This window comes from Anopheles funestus, chromosome 3RL, assembly GCF_943734845.2.
Source record: "Anopheles funestus chromosome 3RL, idAnoFuneDA-416_04, whole genome shotgun sequence".
Taxonomy (NCBI): domain Eukaryota; kingdom Metazoa; phylum Arthropoda; class Insecta; order Diptera; family Culicidae; genus Anopheles; species Anopheles funestus.
Genome location: NC_064599.1, coordinates 34,996,809 through 35,015,262, shown reverse-complemented (window position 1 = coordinate 35,015,262; position 18,454 = coordinate 34,996,809). Strand labels below are relative to the sequence as shown.

The window sequence follows — 18,454 nt, the reverse complement described above, 5'->3', positions numbered from 1 at the left end:
GATCATAACCAGGGTCTATAATCACACCTAATAAAACAATAAATAAATTAAAAAAAAAATAAGATGATCTATTTTCAACAGTGTTTCAATAATTCGATTGCTATTTAAAATTTAAAAAATATTCATAAATAACCATAAACGAAAACATTCAGTTATTGTGTCTGTCACTGTACTCTCAAGGTAGCTTACCTCCTCCTTTATTTCTCTTTTTTTTCCTTCTTTTTTAACTGTGTGCGCTCGTGCAAAACAACTTGCAACATATTACACCTTCCAATCCGGGGGCTAAGCCATCCGTTTAGTATCCCATCGAAACTGTTCGATCGAGCGTTCGCGGTAACAAAATGCACTCTGCCGAAAGGAGCGTGCCAACTGATCCGATTACGTAGTGCGCTAATCTACCGAGACATGAACTGGCTTCGGTTTGTTTACGAAGCCTCTGGAAACGCATCCGTGTACGCTATCGAACGTTTCGTTACGTAACGAATGGTAAGGTGCTGGGCAACGAGCGCTGACAAAAAGATGACAAATTTTTCAAGTGACAAAAACAGCTTGTCAACTGCGAAAAATAGTTTTTTTCGTGGCCGTGCACACATTTGTACACTTTGACAAAACATAGCAACCCATGATTGACAAAATCTTCATCATCTTCAACGTACACGAATGTTCAACGCAATGTAAGCAGTTTTACAGTGATTTTGGCTACAAATTAATTGATTAAGATGGTCTGTGTCCTTACAGGGATGAAATACAGTTCATTCAACAAAAGAGAACACCGCAATGGTCTGCAATTCTTTAAAGTGCGCTTGTTTACGTTTTGAGCAAACGTCAAAATTTTGTCAACTTTTTGTCACCATTCTTGTCAACATTTTTCGTGGATTTTCCACAAAATAAAATTTTGTCAAAAGCTCAAAAAAGTGACAAAAGCTCCGTTTTGACAAATTTTTCACCTTTTTGTCAGCGCTCGTTGCCCAGCACCTGTACGGTTGAGAAGTAAAAGGAAAAGCTTCCTAACAAGCAACCGTCGGCAGTTACTCGGATAAGTGGATTATTGTTCAAGTTCGATTTTGGGTCGCCCGGCGTTACATTAGGGGATATATGAAAGGTATTTGAAGCATTCTTAGGGTACGATAATCGTTTCCAGAAATTTATAAACCATCTTTCCGTTTTCGTCTAAAAATAAAACAAAGTGAAGATGTACGGCCATGTCGTAAGAAAGTGAAAAAAAATAGCATAGAACAAAAAATGCTGTGGGAAGTGTTGAAAACATGTTGCAAAGCTATGCGATATAAAGAAATATCGCAACGAGTTAGATAGGAGAATAAACTTTTGTACGGGACGAGATAATCCTTGAATTGAGCACGCATGTTAGAAGTAAAGAAGATTATGACTTAATCAGCTTTACAGTTATTTGAATGGCTAACATCGCACAACGCTGTGAGGTTTTATCAGCAATAAAGTGTATGTTTTAAGATAAGTTTTCATAAATAATTGTCCAATTTTGAGTCTACCTGACGCTGTTCCAGTAGTTCACAATGCAATTGTGTACCTTATCTATTCTCCTTAACCATGCAAACATAATTAAAGATAGGAAATGTACTTTGAAAATTCAATTCATAACAACCTTTGCAAAGAGCTACAAAGCATCCTTTAGTATCTTTTTGTAGTATCAAATATGCTGGGTTGATTGTGAAGATACATAAAATTGAATGCAAATTTGTTTGAGATGTATGAAGCAGCACAGCATTGCCTGTAAGTTCATGAAAATATCCTTCTTTTAAGGAAGTGCACAATCAAAAGGTTTACTTTGAAGGAAAAGCCTGAGCATTGTAAAGAACGCAAAGGAAATGAAAACGCCGACACGACCCATTTGTTATTGATGAAGTAGTTGGCAGCGAAAATTGCTAATTTGTAAGCATCGAACTTCACAATGCTAATGAGTCTTTAGATTCCGTTTCACCAAGAAACACTTGCTAGATCTTTCCGGAATGCACGGCGGGAAATGATTTCAATAGGGAAATAATCTTCCATTTTCGCTTCACTTCAAACTACACGATGGAGACGCCTGGCCGCTGACTGTGTGAAACTGGCTGCGTACTTACCCGCCGGAAGGGTTTCGGCTGGTACTTTCCACTGTAAAAACATTTGCGAACACGATGAGCCAGTATCAATGCTGACGGGCGTGAAACGACCTTCAGTGTCAATTCACAACCAATTCCGAAAGTTTGTCGAACGGAATTGTTGCCGATGGATGTTTTTACCTTTCCAGCCAACCGTTACGTACCGGTTTTGGAAATGATCCGGCAAGAGTATTCCCAAGCTGTTCCCTTTCTTGTTTTGCTCGTTGACTTTCTCAAACGAGGAATCGATTTATATGTTGGTAAGAGCTGCCGGGCAGGGTTTCCTGTAAAGCAAACCGTGCAGAATATGGTCTGTACTGCTTGCTCCGGTTCCCATTCCGGTGGCTCTTCAATGTGAAAATCTTTTTCACAAATTGAAATTTCGTTGCTTTTATTTCTCCCGCGTTCCCAGCCACTATTCTATCCCAGAGTGCAAAAGAAGATCTCAGCGTCGTCAGCACCAGCTAGCCATTTCTAAGTCATGTCGCGTGGTTCGCAAACTCGTGATGGAAAAACTAACCCAACCACCGCAACAGGGAAAAGAAAAAGGAAAATGTAGGAAAGTTTTCTGCCACACTATCTCTAGGTGGAGCGAACTGGGTGGAAGTACTGCGCTGAACATGCTGCCCTGAACATTGATGTTCACTCGAAAGTCAACGAATGACTATCGCGGGTTCGGTTCGGCGTGTCGCATTAGTTAGTATGTGAGCGGGTGTGTATGTGTGTTGGTACAAAACCACACGCAAACTTGGTGGCAAATGGCGGCAAATGGTGCAAATGCTTTCCGGCGATGATCTTCGATGATATCGATAATAGAAAATTGCGAAAATCTGGTGACGTTGCACAGAGGATCGTGGGAAACGCAGGTCAAAGGCTCGTCACCAGATGGGATGATGTTACCAGAGCGGATTGGAAAAGTTTCTCCATTCGGTTTTTGCCTCTACTTTGTCACAGTTGGAAAGAAGTAGTGCGATTCAATGGAAAAAAGATGAATGAAATTTTATGAAATCAATTATTTGTATATGCTCAAAGAAATTTACATTAAAATCATTAGCATTAGTTTAGTTTTCAGTCATTAGTTTTGAAACGGAATATATTTTTTTGCTCAAAACAATTGTTCATTTTATATTCCTTAAACTTCACTAAATAATGAAACTGAAGAATAACAGAAAGTAATTTTGAGACGCGATATAATCATTTAGTTGTCATTGTAACCCACTGTGCGGATTCTCATTGCATTTGCACCAGTTGAAATTAATCCACGATCGAAAGGTTATTCTTTCATACACACACACCAAACGAGAACGTCCCTTCACTTGTCCGGACCGGAGTGAATTTGGAAGACAGAAGAATTCAGCTCTGTGCTGTGCTAGTTTGTCACGTGCGGCCTTAAGATTAAACTCTCAAACCGACCGGAAGCGCGTGGCAAGAGAAAAATCGTTAGTGACAATGTGGAGCTGCCATCAAACTTTCGGGATGGAAGTTAGATGGCAGCTGGTTTCCTGGTTGACCACTGTCAGTTCGGGTCCACGCAGGACGAAGCGGTACATGAACCTGTTACGGACCGTTTCACTCCCAAAACCCCGTTTCTTTTGCTAGCACGCTAGCACAAGAAAGTGGTTAGTGAAAATTCCTCTTCAAGTACCGTTCGTCGAGAACCGGGAAAATGCCAGAAGTATTCGGGTATTTTCCGGTGCGGAAAACCACCCTTGTGTAGAGTTGTTAAACATTTGCGATCGCTCCATCTGGTGGGTGGGCTGGAGTTTTGCTAAAGTTTTTCTTTCGACTGCAGTTTTTACTTCCAATTCCTTCCTCTAAGTATGACCTTGATCGTATCGGTAGTTAAAGTCAACGTCAAGCAATATCATCCTTTCCTTGGTGCAAAACACCATACCGCAGAACGTGGCAAAACGGAGCATTTGGTTGGTGGTGGAAAATTCAACTTTCAACACATTTTCCAGCAATTGCACTATCTTTTACTGCTGGGCACATTTGAAACATCAGCCCATTTTCTCATCATTTCCCATTAGCTGGTACCCTTACGACTCGTGTAATCTTTACTAGCAATTAGTCCAGCTGAACTGATGCTCATGTTGAGGAAGATTGCAATTCATTTCTTACCAGCCATCGGATGCGAAGGATTATTCGGAGTCTTTCGTATCGTATCGTATTGAAAGGATTATAAAAAAAAACATTTCAACCAAAAAGGGATCATGATAAATTACTTCGCACGCTCTTTCATGGATTGTCTTGTGAGATTAGTTTGGAAAGGCATGTATTCAGTGTACGTTCGTTACTATTTGGGGTTGAAAATATTCCACCAAACCACAGACAGACTGGTCACCGACGTTGATAAATGATACAGTTTGGAAGGTGATTCGAAAGATGTTCCTTAGAGTAAAAGAATGTCATACGTTTTTTTTGAAAAACTTCTGAAAATAAGGTTGCTCATAAAAAAACTTATAATTCTTAGTATTTAAATAATTCAACAAATCGGTTAGTAGTGTTTGCATGAATTTGCATATTCAGTTGGTAACAATCAACATTAATTTGATCTTCACAAAAATTTCAAATAAAGAGGTATAAGCACGAAAGATACGACTATTTGGACAATTGCTCATAATAGAAAACTTTAAAATTTATCCACCGCAGTTTCGTGTAGATTGCTTATCCATGTTTATGTGTTCAATGTTGCAAATAAACCTAATTATTCTTGAGACTGCATGGACGACCTGGTGGTGCATTTGATAAACGGCGCCAGTCCACACGGCCGGACCGGGTTCAAATCCCATCCGGACCGTCCCTCCCCAGCAAAGGACTGACTATCCGGCTACGTGGTAAAAATAAGTCTAGTAAACCAGAAATGGCCGGCGTGACCTGTAAGGTCGTTAAAAGCCAAGAAGAGAGAGAGATTCTTGAGACTAGCTTTCAGCAATTTTTGGATACAAACAGTAGAGTATAATTTTCGGAGTCTTGGTTACAATATTGTTTTCTCAAAAGACACATCTCTCTTTACACAAGTGCTTGCAGTAAGGTTCACACGTGCGAGTTCTTTGTACCAAATATATTTTGCTCAATAACAGCTTGAGAAGATTGCATAGATTCCTCGACATGATTCATTTCAACTTGAACTCTAAAATGAATGAAATTTTACTTGTTTATCTCAAAAACAAAAATAAAAACAACCTTTTTTAAATATCATCACGTACATAGCTTTTAAAATTTCATGCAGTAACAAATAATATCTGTTTAAATATGGGGATGGAAGAGTTTTCATTAAATTTTTGACATTTTTGGTTAATTAAATAAAAGGCACTAAAAATATTTTACAAAAATATTACATTTTAAGTAACTTTGCTAATATATCCTAATTAAATCATATATCAAAGTAATCAGTCATTTTTACCTTTATCAAATTACAATGACTTTCTCCGCATGATTCTTCAAAATTATTTAATATGAATCACTAGAAAGCTCTGCCTCAATAACATTCCAGTCATCCCTTTTTAAGTCTCGATCGCATTCCTTGAAGCCTGTTCAACCCTTCACATAATCGCATTAAGGCATTTGGCTGTTGTTTTTAGGCAGCTTCTTTTTTTTCTCTCCATCATCATATCCTACAGGAGTCAACCATGCCCCATCGAGTGCCTCCGAAGCAAAACAAACAAAGCCAGTCAGTCGCTGAACGCCATCGTTACAGGATGGCCTGTGGGCTTTTTTATTATGGACCGAGAGTTGGTGGAAAAAAACAACAAAGTGAACCACCCAAAAATAAATCGCTATGGTGGTCTCTTCCGCGTTCGGTAAAACGAGATGGATCGTTCCATCGGACGCTTTGGTTTGGTCTGTTTTTGCACTGATTATTCCCTTCAGTAAGCGATTTGTCAGATTAGTGTCGCCGGCTACTTACTTCATTGCAGCATTTACGATGCACTTCCGTTGCCTTCCGCTGAGCCGCTCGAACCACTTCACACGTTCCGTACCACCCGATTGAGTGGATGATGAGCGTTATCTGCCCGTGACCAGACCACGCGCAAAAGCACCAGCGCACCAACACCAGCTGCAGCACCACGTGGAGCACAAACAATCAAACTGGATGTGTTGTACTTCTACTTTCTTTCTTCGAATATTGGGATGACGTAGTATGGCGCTTCGTACACGTGCGAGAAAGACTTGCGCTGGGTCCGTGGGTATGTTTTTTTCCTCTTCTTTCTTTTACGTTAATCTAATCCGATTGGGTTTTCAATCCGGATTGAAATGTGTTGAACTGCTTTCGCTAGCGCGCCGGGAGGATTTTATTTCAATCCTCGCAAATTTAGAACAGACACCATAATAGACAACAACTTTTTTTTCTAAGCGTAGTGAAACACGTTTTTTCTGTAGAATAGTAAAATTTTCCACAATGAAAATTGAAACAAACAAAAACACGCACAGGTATATTATTTTTCTAATCAAATCACAGGCAATTAATCAAAATTCACTTTATCACTTGTTGCGATGCGGTATGCGTAACACAATTTTCCTTCTCGGAATGTTGAGCATTTCTCTATGGAAAATAGCTTTACTGTTATAGCACCATTTCACGGGAAGCAATCTATCACACCACAAACACGCTGACCACAACGATTTGGTCGTATTTCTATCATCGATTGCACTTGCTTCATCGTTGGCATGCTCACAAAACGAAAAAAAAACTTTTTTTGCGGAACACACGAAATAAGGCGCGAAAAATTGATTCAGTGTATAATCTTCACTCTCACATGAAAATCACGTTCCGCGCCATATAGACATACCGTAAACTGACCGGCGAGATAGGAATGGAGAAGGGAAATTTCGGGCAATACATTCTAAATGAAAATCGCCATTGAAACACGAGCACAAAAGTATCGTGTTTCATTAGCGTGTTAGGCGATGCAGAGATTAATACTCAAATTAATGCTGATTATGTTGTTCAGCTCGATCTTTCACTAATAAATGAAACCTATCAAAAGTTTTTTTGGTTAATACTGTCTAAAATATGAAACTATTATTTGAACAGAGTTTGAACATGAATTCCAACAAATTTAGTTATTGAATTTTACATAATTTGGCGCTGATGTGTTCAACATAATTATTGAGCTTAGGTTTAATGTTACATCTGACTGCTATATTAATACATTTTGGTTGTGGCAGTGTTGCCAGCCACAACCGGAAACTGTTGCTAAACAGTGTTGATGCTGAAAGAGTCAATTATAATACTAAACTGAAGCATCTACACGATTAAGTTATCAATTATACCCTAGAAAAGCCGTAACTACCTCCCAACCATTAAAACCAAATTGTAATAATTAATCTATTAACAACAATTTCATAAAACAAACCGTGTGATGCTCGCTGGGTGAAGATTTACAACAAAATCCTTTCCGAATCAATAAACAAATAATAAAAAAAATCTATATTTACATTTATACAACTTTTATACAACTTCGTTTTAAAGTTGTAAAAGAGCTTTTACAAATTATATTTTTCATTTTGGAAAAAAAAGGATAAAATGTTTTAAGAACTTAAAAAGACTTTAAAGGAACATTTTTTGGAATTTAACTCATTCAAATACTTAAAAATAGTGACAAGCTCATCTTTCAGACGCAGCCCTATGCTCCTCTATTTACAGACACAGCGCAGTTCATATAAAATTGGTATAAATCAACGCACTTAATGGTATAAACGAGCGGCCAAATAAATTCTGCCTGACCAACGAGGAAAAGGCACGTCTTCGCATGCATCGGTTGGGAAGTAATTTCCCCCTAGAAACATTTTTTCCTTGTTTTTTTCATTTCTTTTCCGATTCGCTCCCTCTAGCTCTAATTAATTTCCACCGACTGCACACAGCCTGTACCATGTACTTGCTATCATCGGAAAAATTGATTCAGTTTGCTTGTGTCGGAATGTTTGAGAACACGAGCCCGAGATTACCATTGCCACTTTCGGTATGATCAGCAAAGAAACATTTGGGATTTTGATTGGGCTTTTTCTGTTGCTGCTGCTGCTTTGTTTTCATCTAACCTTCCCAATTTCCACCCAGTTTTCCGGATGAAAATAAAGGAAGCGTCCCCTTTGTTCACAGCCAATTTCACATTACATGCCGACGATTTGATTACAGGACGCGCGGACTCGTCTTTCTACTAAGGAAAGTATGCTCTCTCTCTCTCTCTCTCTCTCTCTCTCTCTCTCTCTCTCTCTCTCACACACACACACACACACACACACTTCGCTAGAAAACATTGTTTTCCCTAATTTTTCTTTCATTCATACAACCTCGCACAAATAAAGGGAAAAGCATGTATACACGAAAGCAATTATGAATAGGATGGACGTGAGAAATGGTTCTGTAGGAAGGCAAAAAGGGAATGTACGGAAGTTAATTTTTCCTTGCCGAGGATTGGCTTTTGCTGTTCCGGTTCCGATTTCGATTCCGATTTATACACATTCTTGTGAAATACACCGACACACCGCCACACCAAAACATTGATGAATCGAACAACAATCATGACAAGCATCCACCACCAACCACACCAGCATTTCCACTCTGGTGCAGGAATATTCTTTCTGCCACAACGGAACAGACAACTTGCAACCTCATCGGGAATCGGCCGTAACGCAGGAATCGGAATAAAATCGCCCGGAAAAACATGGTGGAAAACATGCAATCATGCAGTGGAGCCATCCATGTTCAGCACGAAGTACAAGCGATACAAACATTTGCACTACACGACACGACACACGCACACACTTCGCTTTTGCCGTCAGTCAAATTTCACTTTTGCCTCCAGTCCACGAGCTGGGAATCGGATTTAGTGGCGGAAGAAAAGGCCCCGGTAATGGACATGACATGTGCTGCAATTTAGAAAAGCAACGGACGGAAACGGTCGCTGGAAATTATGATGCCGGCCAATTTCCTCGATAGAAAATTCTGTTGATTTTTCCCATCTACTACTGTTCGACCGTACTGAACAGGAAACACAACTGTTAGATTATCCGTTGTTTTTCACACGCGGCGAGTTTTTGGGGGAGTTTTCCCGGCTGAACCTGTGCCAGGAGTGGTTTGCCACGGTAGAGCAACAACAACAACAAACAACCCCTTTGGTGCGTACCGAACGTAACTGCGGTGCGTGATTCGAACGTCGAGGAATCGTACACCAACCGACACAGCGACACAGGATCCGTCCGGAACGGCGGATGAAGATGAACTGAGTGAGTGTGTGAGCTGCGAGTTTTATGCTACGGAATGTTTGCTGCATGAACCTGACGCACGCGAGCACCGCTGAGATATGAGTTGAGAGAGTGTAACTTTCAAATGAGTAAATGTTGATAAGAAGAGTGGTTACGCTATTGCAGGAAGTTTATTGAAAAGAACGCTATAAATAAACACGATTTTTTCAACAATTTATCATTAAAGTATATTGTTAATTTTAAATTAAATGATTAATTTATGCTTCGAATGATTTTATTAAAAAATGAAAATAAAAACCGCTTACGCTCGCTATGTTTTGGAGTAAGAGCGTTGAATCTCGAGTTGAGAGTAAACGCTCATCTGACGGTATGCAAACGGAACCGGTCCCATTCGCTAGCGTAGGGGACGCTTCCGGTGATGATGGATGAGGCGAATGTGAGACGGGTAGCGTGATGCTAAAAATGCCGGCAATAGCATTGTAAGGGTGATAGCAACCAGCATAGCAACCGCGTGGTCAATGTTTATGTTTTGCTCGCGGTTCTCACGCAGCGCTGGGAGCTCACGGTGTGATGCTGGGTGAACTCTATGTGAGAGGAATTTCAACACGCACGCCGAGAATTAACGAGATGGAGACGGGCGAGGGTACTTCCTAGAAGCATCTAGTAGAATAATTTAAATTCTAATTGATGTATAACTTAACATTTTATATTTTCGATAGCTTTTTATTGCAGAATAAATTCTTTTATTTTGTTTTTTTTTATTTTACCAAAATTTTAAATAGAATATGCTATTATATTTTATTTTCTTGCTTATAATTTGTATTGTTAAGATACATATAGTCGTACAAGATGATCATTTTGTTGCATTTTCTTGACGATTCATGGGAATAAAGCAATAAATAATGATGAAAAATAATAAGAGTAAACCTATCCTCAAACCGAAAGAGGATATGTTCAAAGTTAGAAGGCGGTTTTCTCGAAACAATGCTTTGTAAAATCAGTGCCCTTCTCTATAATTTTTTAGCCGATTGGCTTGAATGTTTTATACGGTTTTCTTCAAGAAAGGATTTGGCGAGTAATTTTTTTCAGTTGAATACATAATTTTCACTGGCAAAAATCTTAGAATGATGCAGTGCGCGTGGCTTAACTTATTTTAATCGTTCGGTGAAATTTCGGCAGCAGTTTTCTTTCTGTTCTGCGCTTCAGTTAAAGCCATTTGCGTGTGAAAATAATATCCCATGTAATGAGATGTTTCATTTATTTTCCAATTGACTTTGAACAAAATAAATAAATAAAATTTAGATACAAATGGAACATGAAAACTTGAAATAAAACGCTTTTATATTTCAACTTTTATGGGTCATTATTCAAAACATTTGACCTAATGCAAGCACTAGTTTTATATTATAAATTTTCATATATTCATATATGTTTTTTTCTCATATATTTCACATCACGCTTAAGTTCAAAACGCTTAACGCTTAACGTCGTTTTTATAGTATTTTGCTCTCACGCGCTCTTTAAAGCTTCTTTTCTTTTTGAATTTTAATCTTTGACTATTATCCAAATTTTTCCCTTTTTGTTGTTAAATTAAATTGAAAAGCAACACATTCTAGCCTGTTATTGAATTTCAATTTTTTTTTCTTTAAAAATTTATGACACAATTTTGCACAAGACTTGCATAAGGCTCAATGTCCAATTAATTAGATGAAATTTAATTAATCATCTATTTTAATGATATTTACTAAAGAAAAATATTCTTCCGTTCAATTAAAATCTGTTTCACTCATTTTATGAAAGTCGGTTGTTTCTATTGATTGAATTTAATTCCATTACTTTTTCCCAATATCGAACCCATTTCTAACAACAACATTTTACAATCCGAGAAATAAATCATACATTACCAGCAATTGCACCAGCACAGCGAACAGCAACCGAAGAAGCAATAGGTCATATTAGTTCTGCTTACAACAGCAGATATAATTAATATTTAGCACCAAACCGAACCCGCCATTGGAACATTCCATAACTCCCGTACACCTGACAGCGACGTACCCCAGTGTACCTGTGTGCAAGGCCGTACTGAAAATCGGATTTGGCTTCTGTTGCACCAGGTTCCAGGTGCAGTATGTAGCCGTTCTTCCCTACCGAGAATGAGGCTATTTTGCGGTTCAATTTCCCCAACCAGATCCCATTACCGCGGTGAAGGGATGGGTACGGGTGAAGTTCGTTACACTTTCACTCGGGCAAGTGCAAGCAGGAAAAACTGGAGTGGAATGAACTCTTCCCATCCGGTGGAAATGCGATGCATGTGCGTACGCAAAAAGGACTTGCTTGCGCGCACACACACACACGAGTGGTGTTGCGAAAACAAACTCTAGGTCGGAAAAATGGATGAAAACCCCTCTACAAAACAAGGCAGCATGTGCTGCTGAACCGCACCGGACCCAAAAGTTGCGCAAGCCATGTCTCTGCGGTCAGGCGTGTAACCTTTCGCCAGGCGCTTCTGGCTGCTCCCGTACGAATGTGTCTGTCTCGCTGTCGTGTAAAGCCTGTGGTTTCGTTTCCAACTCACCATCATTCCGCTGGTGTCTGTCTGTTTTTTTTTTATTTAGTCTTCCCGGTGCGAAAACTGCACCTGCAGTCTGCAACCGATGCCAACGTGCTTGGCAGCGAAGCAAGCAAAACAACCGCCGGCCTCTGACAATGGGTTGACCATGGTAGTTCGGGAAAATTTAACCCCTTTTCGCCCAAACACAAACAGAAGTACAGGGCGACGAGACAATAAAATATAAAATTACATGTTTACGGTTTGTTATCGTACCGAAGGCGCGACCGTTTTGCAGCGGAAGCCGGAGCGTAGTTAAACTAAATCGGGCACACTCGGTGCGTTGTTGAGAATGCGTTGCAGAACGGATCGTATGACACCGTCACTGTCGTCATCGTTAGTGTCGGGGCAGCTCGTGGTGGCAGGTCCCATTGGTCATCTCGTCTAAAGCCATTTAAATGTTGCCAGCGACCACGCGCCCACTTCGAACCATTCACTTTTGTGGCTCAACTTTTCTTACCCCTTTGCCCCCCTTGCTCATGATAACAGTAAAGGGTCCGAGTTTTCTTTCTGTCCGTCAAAAAAAATCCCGGTAAATGTCTCTCTAAAACGACGTGCCACATATTGGAGGGCAGTTTGGCGTGTGATTAAGCGCAGCCAAATCCTCCAGCTCTAATGCCGTACCGTCAGGGATATTGAAATAGTGAATAAAGAACGAAAACAAAACGCCACCAGACGCGGTAACATTGCGGATATTTTATTATTTTATTGTTGGATCGGTTTTGCCGGAAAACTGTTCTATCGTAACGTTGGACCACTTTAAAAGTAATGGAGCTGGCAAATTGTGGCTCCCTTTTTCTCGGTTTTTCACACGGTTTCATTTGTTGGATGGAAAATGGGAGAAAAAGTCGATACGAAATCGGTACTCGGTGGTCCGTTAAATCGAGCGGCATGGATTTGCCGTGCCTTGATCGGACTGGATGGAATGGAAACATGAGAGTCGAACAAAACGGGATGTGACACATGCACCAGGGTAGTTGAGCAGTTGGTGTAACACCGGACAACAATCGTAAAAGTGCCATTTTATATCTGACCATACAGTATCGACCTAGAGGTGTGCTAAATGTGTTTTATGCTGTTAAAAAGTATTATGAAAATGGTTCAAAGTCTCCAGCATGGCTTTAGAGGAGGAAAAGAACAACATGATAAGAAGGTAGAATATGTTTTGATCTTTCAAATTTTATTTTAAATCTCTTTTTTGTGGAATTATGAGTACCACAATCTTAAGTAATACTTAACTAATAACATGAGCCACGAACGCATGATTAAATTATTTGTACCGGGAAAATATAAGCTTCAAATCTATGTGTTTCGTCTCAAATCGTTGTGTTTCGTTTTTGGTGAAAATTCGGAATATTTAACAGGACTGCAAGTGGATGGAGCGTTTTGTTGGATTTTAACGTGGCATGATAGTTTTGTACCGATAAGAGAAGTACTAAACACTACTAAAACTTTGATATTTTTAAAAACGAATATTTATGCTAGGGAACCGAAGTGTTTTCTGTGGATATTGTGGAATTGAAGATCTTGGGTTTGAACGCTTTCGTTTTTTATTTTAGAATGACCTTCAACACGCATACATTTTTTGAAGTATATGTGCCATTGGTTGGTTTCTGGTTTTGATCCAGTCCGTCTGTTGTGTCTCGATTTGTAGTTCTTCCGCTTGCAACGGCATCGTTTCCGTCTCTAATCCGTGAAATTATTTCTTGCACCACTGGGAAAAGTCATTGGGTTCAACCTTACCGTCTTCCACTTACAAATCCAAATCCACTGCCTTCAATGCACTCCTTGAGGACTGTTTAGATAATTTATGGAATCTGCCGAGCCAAGAAGGACGTTATCAATCCTCAACGTTATCAAAAACCTCAACAAATCCATATACTAATTATTAACGCCATTACTCAAATCACAGTTTCATCCCATAAAAAAAGGCAAAAATATAAATTCTTAAAGTTGAAGTGATACAAGACATGCAAAACATAGGTATTTACGAGCATACTAAAGCGATCTCCCTATGTCTTTCGTCAAACAGTATGGATGCTGTGAAGTGGGTATAAATAATATCAAAACTTCAGGAAACTTTTCCACTTAAAACACCTGCCGTGCGATTTTAAACTTTTCTAGTCTCTAAACTTATTTCCTGCTTAGAGACATGGATTCAAAGTTGAAAAAATACGTTTAAGTTTGGGAGAAAAAAATTTATAAAACGACAATGAAGCAACATCTGTCTATGGTAACGCAACAGACTCTCAGAGATTCAATTGGCAAATCTTATCAGTAGAGTAATACCGGACATTCCAGCTTATAGTATCGGTTTATTCTGTTTACCTGGGCAAAGGAGACGTGCCATGGTCATCGAACCATGAAATATGTATACCTAACTTTTAGTGAGAAATATTCTGCAATTTATTATTTAAAATTGAAACCTAATTAAATATTATTTCTTAATTCAAAGTACTTTAAATTGCATGATGTCACCGAATTAAATAGCACCTGAGTAAATGCTTATTGGAATTCCATGGAAAGTTAATTTATTAACCAAAACAGGTTTCTCATTTTCACAATTTATTTTTGTTACTAAAAAAGAGAAATTGCTTTTCATTCTACGAATAACCTACATAGTGCCAATATTCATATGATTTCATAATACCAGGAGCAAATGGCTTAACTGAACCTCACATTTAAATTTAATTAAACGATTACAATTAACTGTTACACACATTACACAATTTCAAAACGCTACAAAGCATTGTACACATCAAAAAGACACACTTTCAAATTGCACTACAATGAGCACTTCAAAGTTTGCAGTAATAATTTTCAATTAAATGTATCTTAACAAAAAAAAAGCATTTCACAAGCCACGATTACAGTTTCGTCGATAATCAGCATCAAACGTGTGGGACCGTCATCAGTGTGGCTGATAAATTTAATTAACATTAAATACCTTTTCATAGGTGCACTCAACCAAAAAAACGAGTGGTTCTGCTTTATTCTATTGTAATTATTTCCATCTGGACGTATGTTACCAACCGTTGCTAAAATTGATGGTGAAGAACCACATTCTCTGTCCGGCAGGTCCGGTGATTCCGTGAAATAAATGAACCTGACCTTTTTTTCGACGGGAAAAGTTCCGTTTCGGTATTCGTGTAAACTCATCACTTTTCCTACGATCGTTACGGGCTCGTATAGTTTTATAATGGTAACGGGCTGTACCGGTTTCACTCTCGATTCACATAGACAGCGCTACCACCAGCATCGTTACAACCCCCGGTACTTTTGGGGCAGCTTGGTAAAAGTTGCTTCCCAAGAGAGCGTGAGAGCCGTGTCCAAAACCTGGGTGTCCTTTTGTATGTTTCCTTCCCCGGAACAATTGTCAGCACTTTTTGTCCGAACAACGAATCCTGACGATGATGCTTGTTTCCTGCGTAGAAAAAAAGGAAGATCGGACCACTCTAGCCACAACAGCAACAGGACAGTTCACTTTCATCTACCGCACACACTATGAGATTGGGTCCTCAAAATTGACCACTAACTGAGTGTGTGCTTCGTCTCGTTTTGTGGAAGGATTTCGAACGATCTGAACGATACCTTGCCACGGTGTGGACCGTGATTCGAGCAACGCAATTTAAACGTTCCCGGACGAGGGCTGACGTTGATGACGATGATAGCAAAGCAAAAAGGAAAGCGAACAACAAACATTGAATGCTTCTCATTCCTTACCTTTGGAAGGCAAATTTCGAGGAAAGCTTTTGATGATGCGAAAGGCTCCAACCGAGTCACATAATGAAATGTCAGAAACGAAATGAGACGTCGTTGCGTATATGCCGCTTCCGGAGCAGTCTAAATCGGTTTGTGACCTGCTGAAAAATCGGATGCTTTGAAGTGTTCGTCCTTCTCTTGAAGCGGGGACAGATAGGTTGGGTTTGAAAATTTGTACGAAAAATTTGGCCTCTCCCGCACAACGAACAAACAAACATTGGCGCCAACCGAAAGCGGCAAAACGAAACGACGATGCCGCTCACCGACAGACACTTATTACATTAACCTGTGATGTGAGTGCCCGTAACACTAGCTTCCATCACCCCCGGAGCATCTTTCGCAACAAACGAAAGAGGACAATTTGATGACGTACCTGAAGAAGGATAAACCTATTAAAGAACGTCCTCGGTACGACGATACAGAGGTGAAATTAAAAGCTAACTCACCAGATGGCACGGTGATCTAGCCGGGATGAATGGATGCATTCTCGTTCCGAGTGGCTTCACTTACAACGGTATGTTGCAACGGTTTTGTTTGTCTCCCAACGATGGTTCCGTAAGTCGATTGAAACTTGAGCTTCTGCCCAGTGTGTGACACGTTGTGAGCACTGCACCTGTGCACCTTGACATACAAACACACGTAGATGGCAAGGGCAAACAAGCAGCATTTTACTAGAAATAACACACATCTTGGAGAATGATGTCGTCAAAGTTTTGTGGAAATTTGCCTAGCCAAGGAGTATGAGCATGGTAGACTTCGGGAATTGCAAAGTATGGCCAATAAAGTTTTAGTGAATTTATTGCTTAATTCACGCAATATGACAGACCCAAGTGTACAGTTTGATGGGAGCTTTTGTTTGATGAGAACAATTAAATAATCAATATGAAATCCAAAAAGACTAAGATACATAATATATTTTATTAAAAACTATTTGAAGAGCTTTTAAAATAAATAAGCTTTTAGTGTATTAATTTTATTTTTTGGATACTTTCATGCCTATCTATCTTTTGAAAATTTTAAAACGAAATTTGTCAAACTTTGTGGAAGACAAAGCAGCAGATTAAAATTCGCAAATAAATAAACAATCACCTAAAAATTAAATTTTTAGAAATAAAGTTAAAAATTATAAAGATGTACTATTTTTTATTGTAACAAAATAACACTAGCACTCTCATGAGTCATAAGTATCTTTTCTTCTTGAAACGGAAAGGAAACAGGTTACTTTATAAATGGAATGGAACAATCTTTAAGCGTTCGGAATGAAATTCTCATCACTAATGGATCAACTACAATGGAACGACTGTTATCCATTCCCATCGGGACTCGACCCTCAGATACTAGATAAACGGATAACACCGTAAGGAGCTTTAAGTACATACTTCATGAGAGAGGAGTTTTGCTTTGAGTGCATGATTCTATTTTACATTGTGGTTTATTGTTGTTGAAGAAACGGGTAATTTTTCTCCGAAGTTGTGCATATTGTAATATGCACTATTGAACCTTTCATTTGTTAATTTTATCGACTAATGATTGAATATGTCAAGTATTCTTTAGAACTGTCAATTCCCAGTTGCAGTTAATCCAACTCCAGGACAATTGGAACACTGTCTTTCGAAGACCTAGATTATGATTCAATTGTCTTATTATAGAATGTAAAGGTTCTACGTTAACAGTTCCACAGTTCTACGGTAAAAAAAATAATAACATTGGATGATGTCGGATATCCTAAAATTGAATAAATCTGCTTAAATGATAAAAATTTTGAATTCATTTAAAAACCATGCATAAGGTTTTTAACACTTAAAAAAATTATTGACCAATTCCTCTAATATAAACATTTACAATAATATTTTAGGTTGTGACCATTTTATTTACTCATAATGCATCATAATGCATACCTAATTTACCTTGGGTAAGTAAAGAATCGTGTTTGATTAGTAGTCCTTATTTTGTCGTGTTATAAAATATACGAGTCTTTGCCAGAGGAAAAGGCATCATATCCTATCCCAGTGATTGGACGATGCTGACACTCTTTAATTAAACCTGACCCAACTCTGTCCACTACAGTATAACCCTGAGGGGGTAAAGATTGGCTAAGATCAATCATTTGCGGTGAGATTCGTCTCGGTAATGAATAAATAGCGAGAAATAGTTATAGCTTCTTCTGTGTGTCTATGTGCCAGATTGAAAACTACCCAGTGTAAGATGGGCAGAGCCTGGTCCAGATAATCTCCCCGAGGCGTTTAGAATCCATTGAGATAACAACGAACCGGATTACAGCGAGGATTGCTAGAACCATTCACAGATATGATGGAGAATGCACGATGTGGTTCCGCAGTTAGATATATTCTTGTTACCGGGTAACTTCATTCATTGATCCACCCAACATCCTCAGGTAACATTCTGATGGAGTGTTAGCAAATGAAGCAGACACGGTACGTGTGGTTTTGCTTGTTATCAGTGAGGAACACTATCGCAGCAGTACTACTTCAACCTTTGCTCCCTTCCCATTCCCGAACCAGAACACATCCGTTGAAGAGAAAGAAAGCGAAACCAAAGCGTCATGTGTGTGTGGTTTGTTGAGAAGAGAAAACTGGCCATCATCTTGTGGAAACTGGATGTTTTTTGCACTAGAGTGGCACTTGAGAGGTACTAAAAATAGTCCTTGCCTTCGTCGAATGCCCGAATGGAACCGACAAAAGCCGACAAAACCGCACAGGAAATAGGCACGACAAGGTACCAAACTTGACCATGACTC

General features: G+C 39.1%; 1 protein-coding gene across 11 annotated transcripts in view; it reads right to left on the bottom strand.

Moving 5' to 3' along the window:
* Window positions 1-9,369, bottom strand: part of LOC125771674 (collagen alpha-1(XVIII) chain) — a 215,646-nt gene extending 206,277 nt beyond the window's left edge. For 10 of the 11 annotated variants that reach the window (XM_049442549.1, XM_049442554.1, XM_049442551.1 and 7 more), the window contains exons 1-2: window positions 9,248-9,369; window positions 6,028-6,494 (exon numbers count right to left, since the gene is read on the bottom strand). In XM_049442549.1, the coding sequence (XP_049298506.1) occupies window positions 6,028-6,032 (5 nt within the window). In that variant the 5' untranslated portion in view covers window positions 6,033-6,494; window positions 9,248-9,369. Of the gene's footprint in view, window positions 1-6,027; window positions 7,093-9,247 lie in introns of those variants that run through there. The other variant, XM_049442550.1, reaches the window with a different exon arrangement.
* Between the last annotated feature and the right edge of the window lie 9,085 nt (window positions 9,370-18,454).